A 15,489-nucleotide genomic window follows, 5' to 3' on the forward strand; every position below is an offset into this window, starting at 1 on the left:
TTCGATTGACTCGTTTCATCCATTTCTGGGATGGGATGAAGCTGTCGTTCTCGCTTTAGATCCGTTGCTCGGTCGATAATGTTATCACGTAGACGAATGGCGCGGATATTAAATAAAACGAAACGGCGCCATGGTAATCGTTTTCGAGTGCGGGCTTTTCAAAAAAAGGAAGAAAGGATTCGTTCCATGGTTTGGATGATTTAATTGGCGCGAGCGATCGGCTGAGAGGAAGGAAAGCTCTCGATTCGATGAACCGTTTAAAGATTTTTATTGCTGAAGATCGTTCAAAGATTTTTATGTATCGTATAAGTGGATTTTTAGAGGATTTGATGCGAGATTATGAGAATCGCGTGAGATTTTCTGTATCTAGGAATTTTCAATTATCAATCGGTTACTGTAAAATGTTTAAGTAATAAGTAATATAAATTGTATGTCTCGATTCGTCATTGGTTTATCGAGAGATAGAATACTTCCATTACGATTCTCCTGCGTTTAAATTAAACATCGCATGAATTAAATGATAATGATAAAAATAATTATTAATAATATAAAATAATTATGTATAACGTAATCAAATTTATTCATTGATTTTGATTCAATTTTAATATTATACTTGTTCTTATCAAATTATATTGTTGATTTCGTAAGAGATTTTCTTTCTTTTTTTAAAATTTCAACAATTCGTTCAAAATATCTACATCATTTGATTCTTAATCAATCAACAAAATTCGAATATTATTATTTTTGGAAAATAAATCTTCTTCTTCCAATTTTAATTTTATGAAAATTGATACATCGAACATCAATTAACGATACGTATTCACCTATTCACGAATGAATTTCGATGCACAAGCGGATTAACGCACAACAGGTTTCCGAGGTTCAATTTAATTAACATATCGATATAATTGTATCGTGAAAACTAGACGATGCGCAGTTGATGATTGACCCGAACGGACGCTTGGCATTCATATCGTTCGAACGTATCTATGACAGAGGCAATTGATAGGATCTATAATTGTTTGGCAAACCAGCGATCACCTCATAATTCATTGGTCGCCGATTTCACGATTACTCGCAAAATAGCGGATATTAAACGAGAAGATTCTCCTCGATGAGAAGGAAGGCCTTTTTGCGTAAAAAGATCCGGTGATCGGTACTCGGATAGTATATTTGTGAATCAATTTCGAGAAGAATTTGATGAATCGTTGAAAATATTACGAATTCTCTTCAGAATTTTTACCTCCTAATCTTTTTAGATTTTCCAAAAACTTTTAAATTTCACTCAAAGGATTAATCATTTTCCTTTTTATTTTTCCATTTGTTTTTTTTTTTTTTACTGTATTATCGTAAAAAACTTTTCTTCCAAATACAATAACTGACTAATAAAAGCGAACTTTTGGGGGATAACAATCTTATTTATAAACATGATGGGCAAAAGTGATGGATGAAGTTTTTATTAAAACGCAACAGCAGAAGATGCAACGTGACCACCAGGCGATTTTGATTGATAAGGTTTAAAATTTGAAATTCTGACCGGCGAAGGGGAAAAAACGCGACCTCTTCCCTGTCTATGCAAAGCATCGTGAGAGGGTTGGACTTGCATGCACGCGTGCCTACGTAAAGGACGTATGTCCACGTCAAACTCCTTCCGAGTGTGCACGTTCTGGAACAAGGCACGTAGTGGCTCCCTTCCGGCCAGTGTTTCCAAAGGACACCACCACAGTCTAACTCTGTCTCATTTTCCTGCAACCGCCTCAGAATTCACGCTCCCTATTTCTCACCCTCTCTCTATGAACAGGACGTTTTAGAATTATGGGTTTAGTAGATGAGATTTATTAATTGATAAAGAGAATAGAATTTTTGCTTTATTTTTTGCGAAGTCTTCTTATTATTATTTAAATCAAAAAAATATGATATTATACGCACAAAGTATCGTTTCCTTCGTATTTTTTTTTTTTTTTCGAAATTTATTATTCCTCTATCATTAAAATATCTTTTGAAAGTTTGAGGAAAAAATTTTTATATTTAAAATTCTTCTTGAAACTTGAATATTAAAGATGTTTCTTCGATTCAACTTTCCATGCTTCTTCAAACAAGATCATATATTCTTGACATTGTGAAATATTTGTTAGAATATTGTCACAATATTTGTCTTTTTTCTCGTGTAGGCCCCGAGGTTACATGTATAGATATATATATATATATACACAGAAGCTATATATATAAACTCTTTACTTTCGCCTTATGCATATCTAATGTTCTCGTTGGCCGGATATTTACAAGTCAAATACCAGCGATCGATACGCGTTAGAAGGATCGGGTGAAACCGACGCAGAGGAGAGAAAAACTCACGATGAGAACCTTTAGCGCGAAGAAAATACAATGAAGAGAAATAAGAAAATAAGAAATAAACGAAAAAGAGAAAGAAACAGAAACGTGGAGAATAAAGTAATGAAAGAAAAAAAGAGAGAAGAAAATTGAAGGGAGAATACACAAGAAATCAAAGGAAATAACAAAAAATAAAGAAGTAAGAGAGAAGAAACTTACAGTGAAAATTTCAAAAGTAATAATGATAAGAAGAAAACCGGGGAAGAAATGTAAAGAATGATGTAACGACAAAAAATTGACCGGAGGAAAAGGAGGGAAATTGGAGAGAAAAAGCTGGCGCTAAGAAATTTCCAGTGAAGCGAAAAAAAGAAAAATTATGCGAGAAGAAGAGGAGGACGAAAAAAAAAACACGAGGAACGATGTACCTCAGAAAAATGGGACACGCAAAGAAGAAGCGCACTACCGTATTTATTTTGTCTCGGAGCGATGGTTCGCCGCATATCCCGGTGCACAAAAGAATCGTGCCTCCAGTTCTTCGACGATAAAGTCCAACGGGGCTAAGGAAGAGGGAGGGTGGTGAACTACGGGAACCATGAGTTTTCCGTTACGGACGGAGACTTCAAAAAGTTGTTCAGCACGAGGCCAAGGAATTGCACGCGACCCGTGCATGTAGAAACTTCTCGCGATCCAAGAGATGGGGGGAGAGGGTTGTACTCCCCGAAGGATCTCGATTCCCGGATGAAATAAATACCCGAAAGTGGTTCCTTCGGGTATCCTTCGGCGTGTGTCCTCCGTTTGCCTCTTTTCGTGGTTAATCGATCCAGTGAATTATCGATTCCAGTAAAGTGTATATTTTTTCGTGTTGAAATCGAAATATACCTCGATATATCGAGACAGTGGTTTCGAATAATCTTTCAATTTCTTTTTTCTCTCTCTCCTTTTCTTCTTTTTCTTGCGAGTTACCAATAAAAGATTCGTTGAAGATTTTATCGCTCAAAGGAATTTTTATACACCTTTGTGCTCTTTCTTAACCAACTTTATCCTTTAGGAAACTAATTTCGAGCAAGAAAATTTTCCGTCAAGACGTATTGCAATCTTTTGCGTTTAACTTTTGTCTCCTCCTTTTGTCTCTTTGAACGTTACTCTCGGTTACTCTGATTCGTAAATAAAATAATCTTATTTGACTCTATTACTGTTACAATGGTATCATATGCATGATAAAGGATGCGTATCTTTAAGTGTTGAGGAAATGTAATAATTTGATTTCTTATTTTATAGCGTTTTCACTTCGAAAAGTTTGATTATTTTCGTAATAGTAATACGATATTTTTTTTACAAACTTTGCTTAACAACCTCATATATTTTAATAAATAATAATTGTACACACAATAATAATTAACACAGCTCTAATATCGAAATGAAAATTCTTTCAGTTATTTATTCATGTATTTTTACATGCTTCCATCGGAACAAAATAGAGGAATTATTGCGCGTCTCTCAATCATCAGCACAACGAGGATTGCAATCTTCGAATCGCATTATTTATCGCGCTACCAATAAACTGTCTGCCAGGCTCAGAATATAAAAATGTCGTAAAATTCCGTCTTAATTGACAGCGAATTGATGTTACGTGATAATCGGACTGGAATTGAAAAAAAAACGGCGTTATCGAGAGGGATTAACGCTCGACATTATTCGATACGCAACCAGAGGGAAATCTATAATAATAGAGAGAAAAGAACAATCGTTGTTTGGCATTGTCGTTCGCAAAAAAAAAAAAATAATTCCAACGAATGGACGAATATTTTTAAACAACGATATTCCCTTTTATGCTCAAGAAAAATTCGCGATTAATAATACGAATAGGATAATTATAAAAATAATAAATTAAAATCGAAGAAACAGGATACGAAGGTTACAATTATCTCTAACAATCTCTTGAGAGAAAGCAAAATTAATCCTTAAAAAAATTAATGTACCATTTTAAAAATAATAAATCGGAGTCTTCCTTCCCCTCCTCAGAGAGAAGATTTCTTTTTCGTACACAAATTTCCCCTAAACATCCTTCTCGCTGGAGAATCCTCTCCACTTTCGCTCGTATATCAAATTCTGTTGCTCCCTGTACACCCCATTTGTCCCAATTCAGGCGAAAATAGTCGGGAACGAAAGTCAACCTTGATGTGCAACGCTTGATGCCAACCAATTACACGATCGCGTTATAAATATTTGATCAAGGGGGTATCGGGCACACGCAAGCTATTCGATAAAGGTCGAAACCCTCGTGTCACAATGGCGAAACGAACGATAACCAAATTGGGATTTGTTCGCGCTCCCTCGTATTTACCCCCTCCCCTTTCCCTTTTGGGAATCGGCGATAACGCGTGTACCGAGGGGGTGGATAACCCCGCGGAAAGAATCGATGCATCCAGGCGCGCGTTTACACGCCATTCCTCCTCCTCCTCCTCCTCGTCGTCGCCTCCCCCGTCACATTCGCCGGAGGGAAAATACGTACCCTCCTCCTCCTCCTCCTCCCTTATTTCTCCCCGTCTTTCCCTCCTTTCTGCAAGGGAGTTTCGAAATAAATTCAAATTGTAAGAGCCCGTCTGAGGCACGGTTTGTCGTCGTCGTTGTCGTCGTCGTCGTCGTTGTGCTCAGCCCGGGCTCAGCCGTTTTCCCCGACGACCTCTTCTTCCGCCCCTTCTTCTATCCCCCAACAGGGGGAGGGGGGGGGGGGGTAGAAAATGAATTGTGCCCGCCGGTACCCTTCCACCGACGGAAAGAGAGTAATTTGATGCACAACCTCGAAACTCCCGGACGATAATAAAAGGGTTAAAGTGTGCGCTGTGCTCGGCGTCGTGTTGTATTAATTTAAGTTCACCGACGAGCGGAGGGGAGGGGAGGGGGGATGGAGGGGAAAAGGGTGTATACACACTAAAACGATATTAAGTTAAATTACCAACAGCCCTGGGTGCGTTGGCCTTCCACCTTCCACGACTTGGTTCGGAGATTAACGAAACGAGGCAAGGAATAGGAAGAAAAGAAAAGTTGAAGGTCGGAAAGGGGGAAAGGAGGGAGGGGGGATGAAGGAGATGCAGACAACAAAGGGAGATGCAGACAGGTAACGGTCGAAAGTATTGCGCTCAGTGAGAGTGGAGATCAGGGGAAAGTTGAGTTTCTTTTTTGTTGACCGCGTTTCGCCCTCGCAATTCGATGTCCTGGGGGAGGAGAGGGGGATAGGGATTTTGCCGTGGATCTTCCCGGTTAAAAATGTTTTTAATTAAGATCCCACCGCCTGTTAATGCCCCGCGGAGAAGGATTATACGCAAGAAATACTAATTGATGACGACGTGTTGTACGGCGGCTCGTTGCACGAGGTTAATAGCTTGCGGTTGTTGCACATGGGATTGACATCGAATGCGTTTAGCTAATTAATTTGTTGTTAGGGAAAAGAAAATTGTATACTTTGAGTTATAAAGTAACAATGCAAAAATTGGTATGTTATCGAGTGACATTAAAGTTTTGAAAAATATAAAACCGAAGAAGAATTTTACAAGATAAATCGTTGGATGGTTAAAAAAGAATTCGCAACTTAACGAACGAAATATAAATATCTAACCTGTTATCCGGCTATAAAGATTTCAAATTGGCCTTGTATATTGAAATTATACCTTGAAAGCTTTTAGCAATCTCCATATATCATCGCACAGCTTGCATTTAATCTCCCGTAAAAAGGGAACTACGCGCGATAATATCAAAAGCTAGGTTTTTTTTAAACCGAAATATACTTTTTATCTTTTTTCTTTTTACCTCGTTATCAACGATACAAACACACGATTATGATAATTACATCAACAATTTTCCCTTCCCCGATGATGAAACTGGACAAAGATCCAGCGAAAGTGGTACACTTTGTAGTAAAACTCTTTTAAACAGAGCCAAGAGCGATTAAATTATATCCGATCCCATTTTCCACCTCGAACAAGGAAACGCACACCCGTCCATTCGAACAGGTTCTAATCTTGGGCCCTGTCGTGTTTCATTTGTTAACAGAAATCCTCGGGATGGAGCTAAGAACGGCGAAACTGTTACTCTACTCGACGCTAATGGTGGTGGTGTGTTGGAGCCAAGAATATTGGACGGCTCAGTGTGCATCCTCGTGCAAGTGCAGATGGATCTCCGGGAAGAAGGCCGCCGAGTGCATCCGGCAGAATCTCTCTCAGATACCTGTCGGCCTATCGCCCGAGATCCAGAACTTCGATCTGACCGGGAATCGTATCACGTACCTGATGCACGAGTCGTTCAGCCGGGTGCATCTGGTCAACCTTCAGAAGCTGGTGCTTCGAAAATGCGAGATCGAGTTGATCCACACGGACGCGTTCAACGGTCTGAAGATCGTGATCGAGATCGATCTGTCGGCGAACAATATTGGGACATTGTACCCGGGCACGTTCGAGGAGACTCAACGGCTCAGGGTGTTGCTGTTGAACGACAACAAGCTGAAGGTATTGGAGAACGGTTTGTTCCACAATCTCAAGTATCTGCAGAAGGTGGAGTTGTCGAACAACGAGCTTGAAAGGATAGACGACAAGACGTTTCGCAATTTGCCCGAGTTACGCTCGTTGACCCTGGACGCGAACAATCTGAGCGCGTTGAAGGTGCAGAGCTTCGACACGCTGCCCAAACTTGGCAGCCTCGAGCTCCACAACAATCCGTGGAATTGCAATTGCCGCTTGAAGAGATTTCGCGATTGGACGATAGAAAAGAAACTGTACACGAAACCTACAACGTGCCAGCAGCCGGAGAGTTTGGCAGGGAAGATGTGGGACGAGATCAGCAGCGACGAGTTCGCTTGTAGGCCGGAGATATTCACGATCGGCCCGTCCGTGAAGGTCGAGGTCGGCAAGGGGAACGTCACCTTCTGGTGCAGGGCCTCCGGGATCCCGCGGCCGCAGGTAAGACGGTCTACATCTACGTTATCCAAATTTTTCGTTCGTGGAAAGGGCGGAAACAGGGTTTAAGGAGTAGGAGTAGAGTGGAGACGGTAAAATATTGTAAAGCCAGGTTAAGTCGAGGGGAGAAACGTTGATTGCGGTAATCCACAGTAACTTGCAAACGGTGCAATCTGGCTGGAGGCAGAGGTTAGAGAAGAAGAGGTTAGAGAAGTTCGGTTGAAAAGATTGCAAGGGTTGAACCCGTGTTGGGAGAAGTTAGATCGAAAGCTTCTAAACGATAAATCTCGTTGTTATTTTCTAATTTTTATTTCCTATTGAAATATGCTTTCTTTTTTTTTTTTTTTTTTAATATCTGTTCTTCCTTAATTGTAATCACTTATAGGTTTGCAGTATATGAGATTATTGAGTTGTTTTTGTATAAAGAACGAGTAAGCAATTGTAATACTACTTTCCTTTGATATTAATTCTATTTCAACTTCATATTTTAGTAGATAAAGACAATACTTTGAAGACAATAATATTTATTTCTGTATAATAATTATTCTCGACGGTTGACGAGGTCCGTGTGAACCGTTAATTGAAAACCGTGTCACGAAATTTCCTTGATTTAACGAAAATTCTTTGACTACGCGAAGAATGACACGCGGCCAAGTAGAAAGCGGAAGGTTCAAAAGATCAGAAAGAGAAAATAGTGGTCTTTTGAAATATCATCGTACAAACGGGGAACGTAGTTACGCGAACCTTTGCGTGCAATAACGAAGTGCTTTCGAATTTTCTACAGCATGAAAACTAAAAATTAAGAACATCCTTACAATCTTTTCACTCGTACGTACTTACACACATTGCCAGTATACTAAAATAACGTCACGTAGAATATATAGCGACATAAATGACATAATCCTCGATACGCTTAGCCAACAGCTATAATCCATTACGTTTCATCCATAAAATGGTAAATTATATCTCGCAATTCGTGTCCAACCTCTAGAAGAAAAAAATCGATTAAAGTGCAATCGCATTGCAATAACATAAAAAAAATGAAAAAACATCTTCGAAAACGATACGATATTCCCTGTTTAATTTCAGCTATCTTGGGTCCATCGGTCGCGAGTAATAAACAATCACACGAGAAGGCACAACGGCGAGAAAATCTACATCCTGAAATCTAACCACGAGTGGCTGAACCTCACGATACCGGACGTTGCGCACTCGGACAAGGGCGATTACGTCTGTTTGGCGAAAAGTCCGGGCGGAAATACGGAGAAGAACGTGACCCTGACGATCGCAGGCGACGCCCTAGGCGGCAAGGACAATATAATCAGTCTGCCCCTCGCCCTCGGCTTAGGCGTGACCGCGTTACTGCTTCTGATCGTCACCGTAACCCTTTGCGTGTGCTACTGCCGTCGCCGTCGTATCAGGCACGACGAGAAGAGCCTAGAGGCCGCCTCGATGGAGCACCACGGCCTAGGCGAACAGGAGAAGTCCCTCATCACGACCATAAATCCCGTGGTGAAGCCACCCAGGCGGTACGAGGCGCCTTCGGTGACATCGCACGGCACCGAGATGACGGAGCTGAATCGTACATTGCTCGACAACGACTCGGTCTTCGGTCAGTACACTGCCTACATTACTAAACAGTGCGTGGCAAGGTGCTAGCTACTAACCATTTGTTAGCTTCCGACCGGCGATTACGCTTGGACGACTTACGATGCCTCGACGACGATGGTGGCTCGCCTCGCGTGCAACTTGGACGAGCACGAAACGAGGAAATCGAACGAGTAATGGATTTCCGAGTGTGATCCCTCTTTAAGCTTGTTTCTTTGCCGCAGTTTTTACGATAACTTTTGAACTTTCCATTGATCCGAGTGTCGATATCTAATAGGCAGATGTCTCTTTTTCTTTTTTTCTTTTTTTGGAATTTTTTGGAAGATATTTTGAGAATTTTAGAGTTCAATGATGAGGATTGAAGTTGATGATAATGTAATTCAAGCAAGGAAAGTAAGAATGGAGGATAATGAGAATATTTTTTAAATTGTTAATTTTTGCTACGAAATAATTACAGTGGAAATTATGTAGCTAAACTTCAGAATTTTTCTATTGGCTGTTTTATTAGGAATCGTAAAAAAAGAATATAACAGAAAAAGTCTCGTAACACGTTCTATGCAAAGTAAGAATAATAAAAAGGAAAGAATTGTTATATTCCTTCCAGGAAGTATTCTTTTAGTTCTATTATGTTAGTAAACTAGAAATGTACGAAATATACGGAAACTTATGATGAGAAGTCAATTTTAACTAAGCCAATAGTAGCTTAATTACATACTCGACATCTACCGACGAAAAAATCGAAAGTTTTATTCAAAAAGTAAAGTGTCAATTTATGCGTAACGTTCAATCTAACTTTTTCATCCAGAGCATTTTTTTATCTTTAAATTTTCTTGAAAAAAAAAAGAACTCCCAACCTTTCTCTCGCTCAAACTCTAAAAACTAAACTAATGTCAAAAAATAAGATCAAATATTTTAACACTTTGAGTATATACGTTTCATCCATGATAATACATTACAATTTGCAATAGGACAGAAATTAAAAAAAAAATTCCAGAAAAATATTATGCTCAACGTTATATTTTATTTAATAAAACATCGCGAAAATTGAAAATCGACAAGAGTTGAGATACCACATCCTCTGTTCATTTCTGTATACAGCGGTGCAGCTTATTCGTAGCAGAATCATCCTGCTCTGATATTGACACGGAGATCGATCAACGGGTGTACACGAACAAAGGAATTTCACCCTCCCCCCAATAACGGGGGGGTAACACCGAAACGAAATCCAATTTAGATATTGTTAACGCTCGGATCATTAATCTTCCGATTTCCTTCGAAAACATTCGTTCGCTCCCGGTATCGTAGCTATCGTCGCTAATTAAGGGGCGGAATAGATTAATCGAATTGCACGTATATGGAGAGTGTATTTAACTTTAAGACAATCGTGTAGATCGTATTAATGCTGGCGAGGTTTCGGTAATCCCTCCCGTGCCAGATAAATGAGGCGCCATCGATCCTAGGTTACCGACTATCGACCAAGACTATCGCAAGATTAATGAGAGCGTGTAACGTGTGACGATGCAGAGAGAAAGGAAGTGAGAAAGGAGCGGAGCGAGAGTGCGTGCGCGTGAAAGAAATAGAAAGAGAAAGGCACTCGTCATTTGCGTCTGGTCGTTATCGATAGCGTCCCCTCCTCTCCGCGAAAAATCTTGTTTTCCCGGAAAGAAAACACGACGCATGCGGGATGCCTCTGTCTGACGGTCGTTAATTACACACGACGTGATCTAATCGCCGTGTTTCACGGATGTATTCGAGAAACGATTATTTTGATAGACTTGTAAATACATCGATCGTTCAAACGTGATGGATAAATTCTATTATAAACGTTGACGCGTCGAACAGAATCGAAGTACTATTTTTGTCGTTAGCTTTAGCTCGCACGTCTGCTCGTATCGTGGCGACGTCGTTGTACATAAGTGTGCATAATCTTCTCGCAGAGAGCGACGATGACGATAATAACGGCGATCAACGAGAAAAGCGGAATGTATTGCGTTTATATTGCAGTTCGATTTGGCGCCTGAATTCCGTGAACCGTGAAAAGTGATAAAGAAAGGAACGAAACGTGAGAGGGAGCGGTCTTTAGCTCTAAATAATGGAAATACAATGGGAAACAATGGAGCTGATAATTGTGTACGCATATAATGGTGATTAGAACGATAAAGGAAAAGGAAAGTGCGCGGTTCGCAACATTTGCCTCGGCTCCTACAAAGGGAGAGAAAATAATCATTACACGATGCTCCCCTCTGAATTAGCAGACTGCCCTTTTATCGAGAACGATAGAGACGATTCGTGCATATTCCCACCACGAACTACGCGTATACCTACATGTATACCTACTTACACGTACGCGATTTTCCGTCTCTTTTTCCCTGCACTTTCAAAGACAGTAATTGAAATTGTCGAGGATCTCATATCTAAACAGCCACCTTCCGCATCTCAACTACCTCCGTGTACACCGTGTACCCTTTGTATCCGCTGACGGAAGGTTGTGCAATCTTTTTCTTTCCGCATCCTTGCCCTACTTTCTCCTCTCCTATCGAACAGGACTCGAGTAAGTGAAAAATACGAGCTCCGATAAAATTTCTATGATTACCGCTCTTAGTTTATGGCGCCACCGAACATTTCACGCGATATACGTAAGGCCGCTAAGGGATGGAAAGATTAGAATTGCGATACTGCACAGAACTGGTCTATGAACTCAATTATAGATACGATACAAACGCGCACGGTTATCGTTATATTGGGATTCGATCGAAAGTAACGAATCGGATCCTTTGTCTAATTATCTTTCCGGCTTTATGTTACAACCACTTAGGAATACTTGTGCATAGATAATATCCGAGTGAAATATGCATGGTAAAGAAACGATACTAAGTAGGTATATAATGTAATACATCAATATCGATCCACATTTCATTTTCTTGACAGATTCGTTACACGGGGGAGAGGGGCGGTTTGAAGTCTCGGTCGATGTTTAAATAATAGCTTCGAGCAGGAGCCGAGCGAAACATATAAGAATCACGACCCACTTTTCTGACGATGAAATTTTATCTCGAAGGGTACGATCGATTTACCTGTCTTCGAGATATAAGCCGTGACAGCTCTTGTATATTATATAATCTTCCTCGATAGTGGTACACGATATTTGACGTAGTTCCTTGGAAATGAAGGTATCAAACCTGGATATTTTTTGTCATTATCGGACTCTCGACGAATTGCGAATTTAACGTTTTAGTTATGGGAAGAGCGTAAGACGTCTGTCCGGTTTGAAAGAAGCTTTCTCGAGGAACGCTTTTTGCTTCGAAGGCATACTTTGAAAAAGAATATTTGAAATCGGTATCGAATGCTGCAGTTCGAAGTAGGAACAGATGGGTTAGGGATTGATAACAATTTTACGATACTCTTTATTACATATGTTTTAGAATTAAGTTTAAACTTTAATTTTATCGTTACTTTAACATTCTTTTTTTTTCTATACTAACATTTCTAAATTTATTTGCATGTGATTTTGTACTGATTACTTTAAACTTTCAAATGATATGTGGTGAGTCAAAATGACCTATGGTATTTGGATGGTATTTAAGCTGAATTAACTCTATAATTATATATTTTCTGAATGAAAAAAAAGAAAAACTTTCTCGAATTTCAGATCATTTCGCGGTTATCGTAAATAAATAGCGCAAGAATTCAGAATCGACCGTATTTACACCATCTATCCACGTCCTTGTACCAAATTGCAACTAGATTCAACTCGAAAAACCGCAAGACGTATCGTTCTCGTCTCAACTGTACGACCCCGTATATTACACAGTTATCCAGATGTCTCCCTTGATTGATTCGGCGATGACTACTCCCCTCTTTCTTTTTTTTTTCCTCTTCATTTTTTATTTCATCATCATTATCGCGTCTCTCACTTTTCTTTCTTAACGTTCGCCCTTCTTTTTTGTTTATGTTCTGGCAGCTGATGGTATCGGTGGCGGTGTCGGCAGCGGGGTGATCGGCGGCGTCGGCGACGACGAGAGGGAAGAACGAGCGACGCCAGAGCTCGAGAGCGGGACAGGCACCTTATGCCGCGGAGGAGGCGGAAGCTATCGCCAGTATCCGCCGGATTTGTTGGCCTTCTCCGGGGGCCGGGGCGCATCTCCAACTAGCCAGGCGTCCACGGCGCCGGACAACACGCGTCTTCCGAGTCAGCACGCGACGCCCACCACGGCCGCGTTCGGCTCCCCCTCGAACCAATATCCGGCCGCGTTCAAGACCCTGCCGCACAACCGTAGCGTCACCCCCTACGGAATCACGAGCTCGACGATCGCGCCCGTGATGCCCCGCCACGGCTACGTGACGATACCTAGGAGACCAAGAGCGCCCAGTTGGAGCAGCGGGCCCCCCACCTCGCCCACGGACGGATTGGAGCCGGTTTACGACAATCTGGGGCTTAGGACAACCGCGGACGGTAGTTCGGTGCTGTCGTTGAACAAGAGTCCTGAACCACTGTCCACGATGAGGAATAGGCCTCTGCCCGGAACGCCGGCCTCCCATTACGGCACCATACAACGAAGCACCCCGAACATACTGACAAGCAGCCCGCTCGACAGATCCGCGCCCGAGGGCGCGGCTGAATGGCCGTCCAAGATCGCCGACGAGTCGACGGACAGTACGAACCAACTGCTTGGACAACAGGCGCAGCAGCAGCAACAACAACAGCAACAGTCGGGCAGTAGCAACACGCTTAATAGGAAAGTGCCACCGAGACCACCGCCGAAACCCAAGAAGAAGTCGACCAACGGGCCTCTTTACGAGGACGAGGGTGAGGACGGCACGGAAGTATGATCGATGTACGTCGGCCGGCGAAGATGAGGCCGCGAGGTCGTGGCCGTGGTGAGCACAAGGGACGCATGACCGAAGCCACAATAAACCGGTAGTGCCTTTCGAGAAACGAGTTGACGATCCAGCGCCCGAGGGATGTCGAGGATCGTCGATAATACACGGTTGGAGCGCGTTCGGAGGTCCGGCCGGCAAATGTGCTGACGAACGAGCGTGCGAGGGCTTCCAACATCCGGTGATGAGAGGGATCGTAGATCCGCCGGAACATAGCGGCGAAACATCTCGGGCGAGACGCCTTTTGCCGGTCGTTCTTTCTTTGCTCGTCGTGTTCCCTCTGTCTCTCTCTCTCTCCTCGTGTATTCCTTTTTATTTATTTTATCGCAGGGTTTTTTCGCACGCTTGTTACGGAACATATCACGTACGTGTATATGTGGCTCGTGAGATCGATATTTAATTATCTGAAATAATTGTCGGTGGATAATAAGAGCGAGGGGAACGATGAACGAAAATTGACTACTTGTTCTTCTGGATCGTTTCATCATTTTTAGGGGAAAATTTGTTTTCGATTGATTGAATCTCGACGGATTCGATGGACGATCGTTACGAAGGTTCGTGCTTGGTCTCCGGATGTGAGGAGGGAAATAGTGTAGAGATAACGTCTTGTGCCGTTGGATGAACGTTTATCGGACGGTCTGTGTGTAAAATACAACGTAACGGGATAATTAGCATTAAGGATAACGTCAACAGACGTTCGTCTTATTTATTGACGTGCTTGTTGCATGCCACACATTCGAGCCACATTCACATCGTGTGAACGATCCATATTATTTTATACTATGTCGAGATGATCATGCGATTAATACCTCCTAATTTTTATTTCTCCTTTTTTTCTCTCTCTCTCTCTCTCTCTCCCTTTTTTTTTATTTAAATTTTGTACACCCGCCGACGTGCCTGCGTCAGGCATTTTTACACGATATTTCGAATTTATTAGTGTTATTTTATTATCTCTCCAGGGGAGTGCAAAGCGATGCTTTGGCTGGCTGCTACTGTTAGATTTAAGATTTATACTTGTTTTTTTTTTCTATATTTTTTTCTTTTTTTTTTTTTTTTTAATTTTATATTACGCATTGGTACTTGACCGCATCGAGCGGATATCCGTTTTAACGATACGTAAATCGGAATCAAGAGTAAACAGAGAGACAAGAAACCACACACGTATGGTTTCGTATTGTGTAATAAGATCAATGATGACGAAGATGTTAAAAAGTGACTTGTTTATAGTAACAAAAACGCGTATGTAAATCTTCCGACTATATTCGCTCTTGATGATAAAATATCACTCAGATTCAGTTCCAAATCTGAGTGATTTAATCCGAGGTCGGTAAATCGGTATAATTCGATCGGTTCCATAGATTTTCGTCTCTTCGATCCGTGAGCCACGACAGCATCATTAATTTTATCGCGAATATTAAAGGAAACCGAAACTCGTATTTTATCGTGTTGAAACCCTCTCCGAAAGCACAGTACTCAGAAATATTTTAATATTTGCGCGAGGCCGTATTACTTCATCTCCACAAAGATGGATCTCAGCATTGACCGCGTTGGCGAATCGCCGAATACGTGTTGTAAAAAGGATCATCGTACATCTTGTACATAAAATGTATATTATACTACTTAAGAGATTAGTCTGTCTTCTGATCGTTCGATTCGAATACGCTTTTGCGGAATCGTACGTAAAAGCACACACACACACACACACAACAACGTTTTGCACGAA

General features: G+C 41.4%; 1 protein-coding gene across 9 annotated transcripts in view; it reads left to right on the forward strand.

Moving 5' to 3' along the window:
* The window catches only part of LOC107993834 (leucine-rich repeat-containing protein 24), a 314,678-nt gene extending 300,090 nt beyond the window's left edge, over nucleotides 1-14,588 (forward strand). For all 9 annotated transcript variants that reach the window (XM_062076331.1, XM_062076329.1, XM_062076336.1 and 6 more), the window contains 3 exons: nucleotides 6,382-7,283; nucleotides 8,370-8,892; nucleotides 12,850-14,588. In XM_062076331.1, coding sequence (XP_061932315.1) covers nucleotides 6,393-7,283; nucleotides 8,370-8,892; nucleotides 12,850-13,718 — 2,283 coding nt within the window. In that variant the 5' untranslated portion in view covers nucleotides 6,382-6,392 and the 3' untranslated portion in view covers nucleotides 13,719-14,588. The remainder of the gene's footprint in view (nucleotides 1-6,381; nucleotides 7,284-8,369; nucleotides 8,893-12,849) is intronic.
* Nucleotides 14,589-15,489: the final 901 nt, after the last annotated feature.

The sequence above is a fragment of the Apis cerana genome, linkage group LG6 (genome assembly GCF_029169275.1).
Source record: "Apis cerana isolate GH-2021 linkage group LG6, AcerK_1.0, whole genome shotgun sequence".
Taxonomy (NCBI): Eukaryota; Metazoa; Arthropoda; class Insecta; order Hymenoptera; family Apidae; genus Apis; species Apis cerana.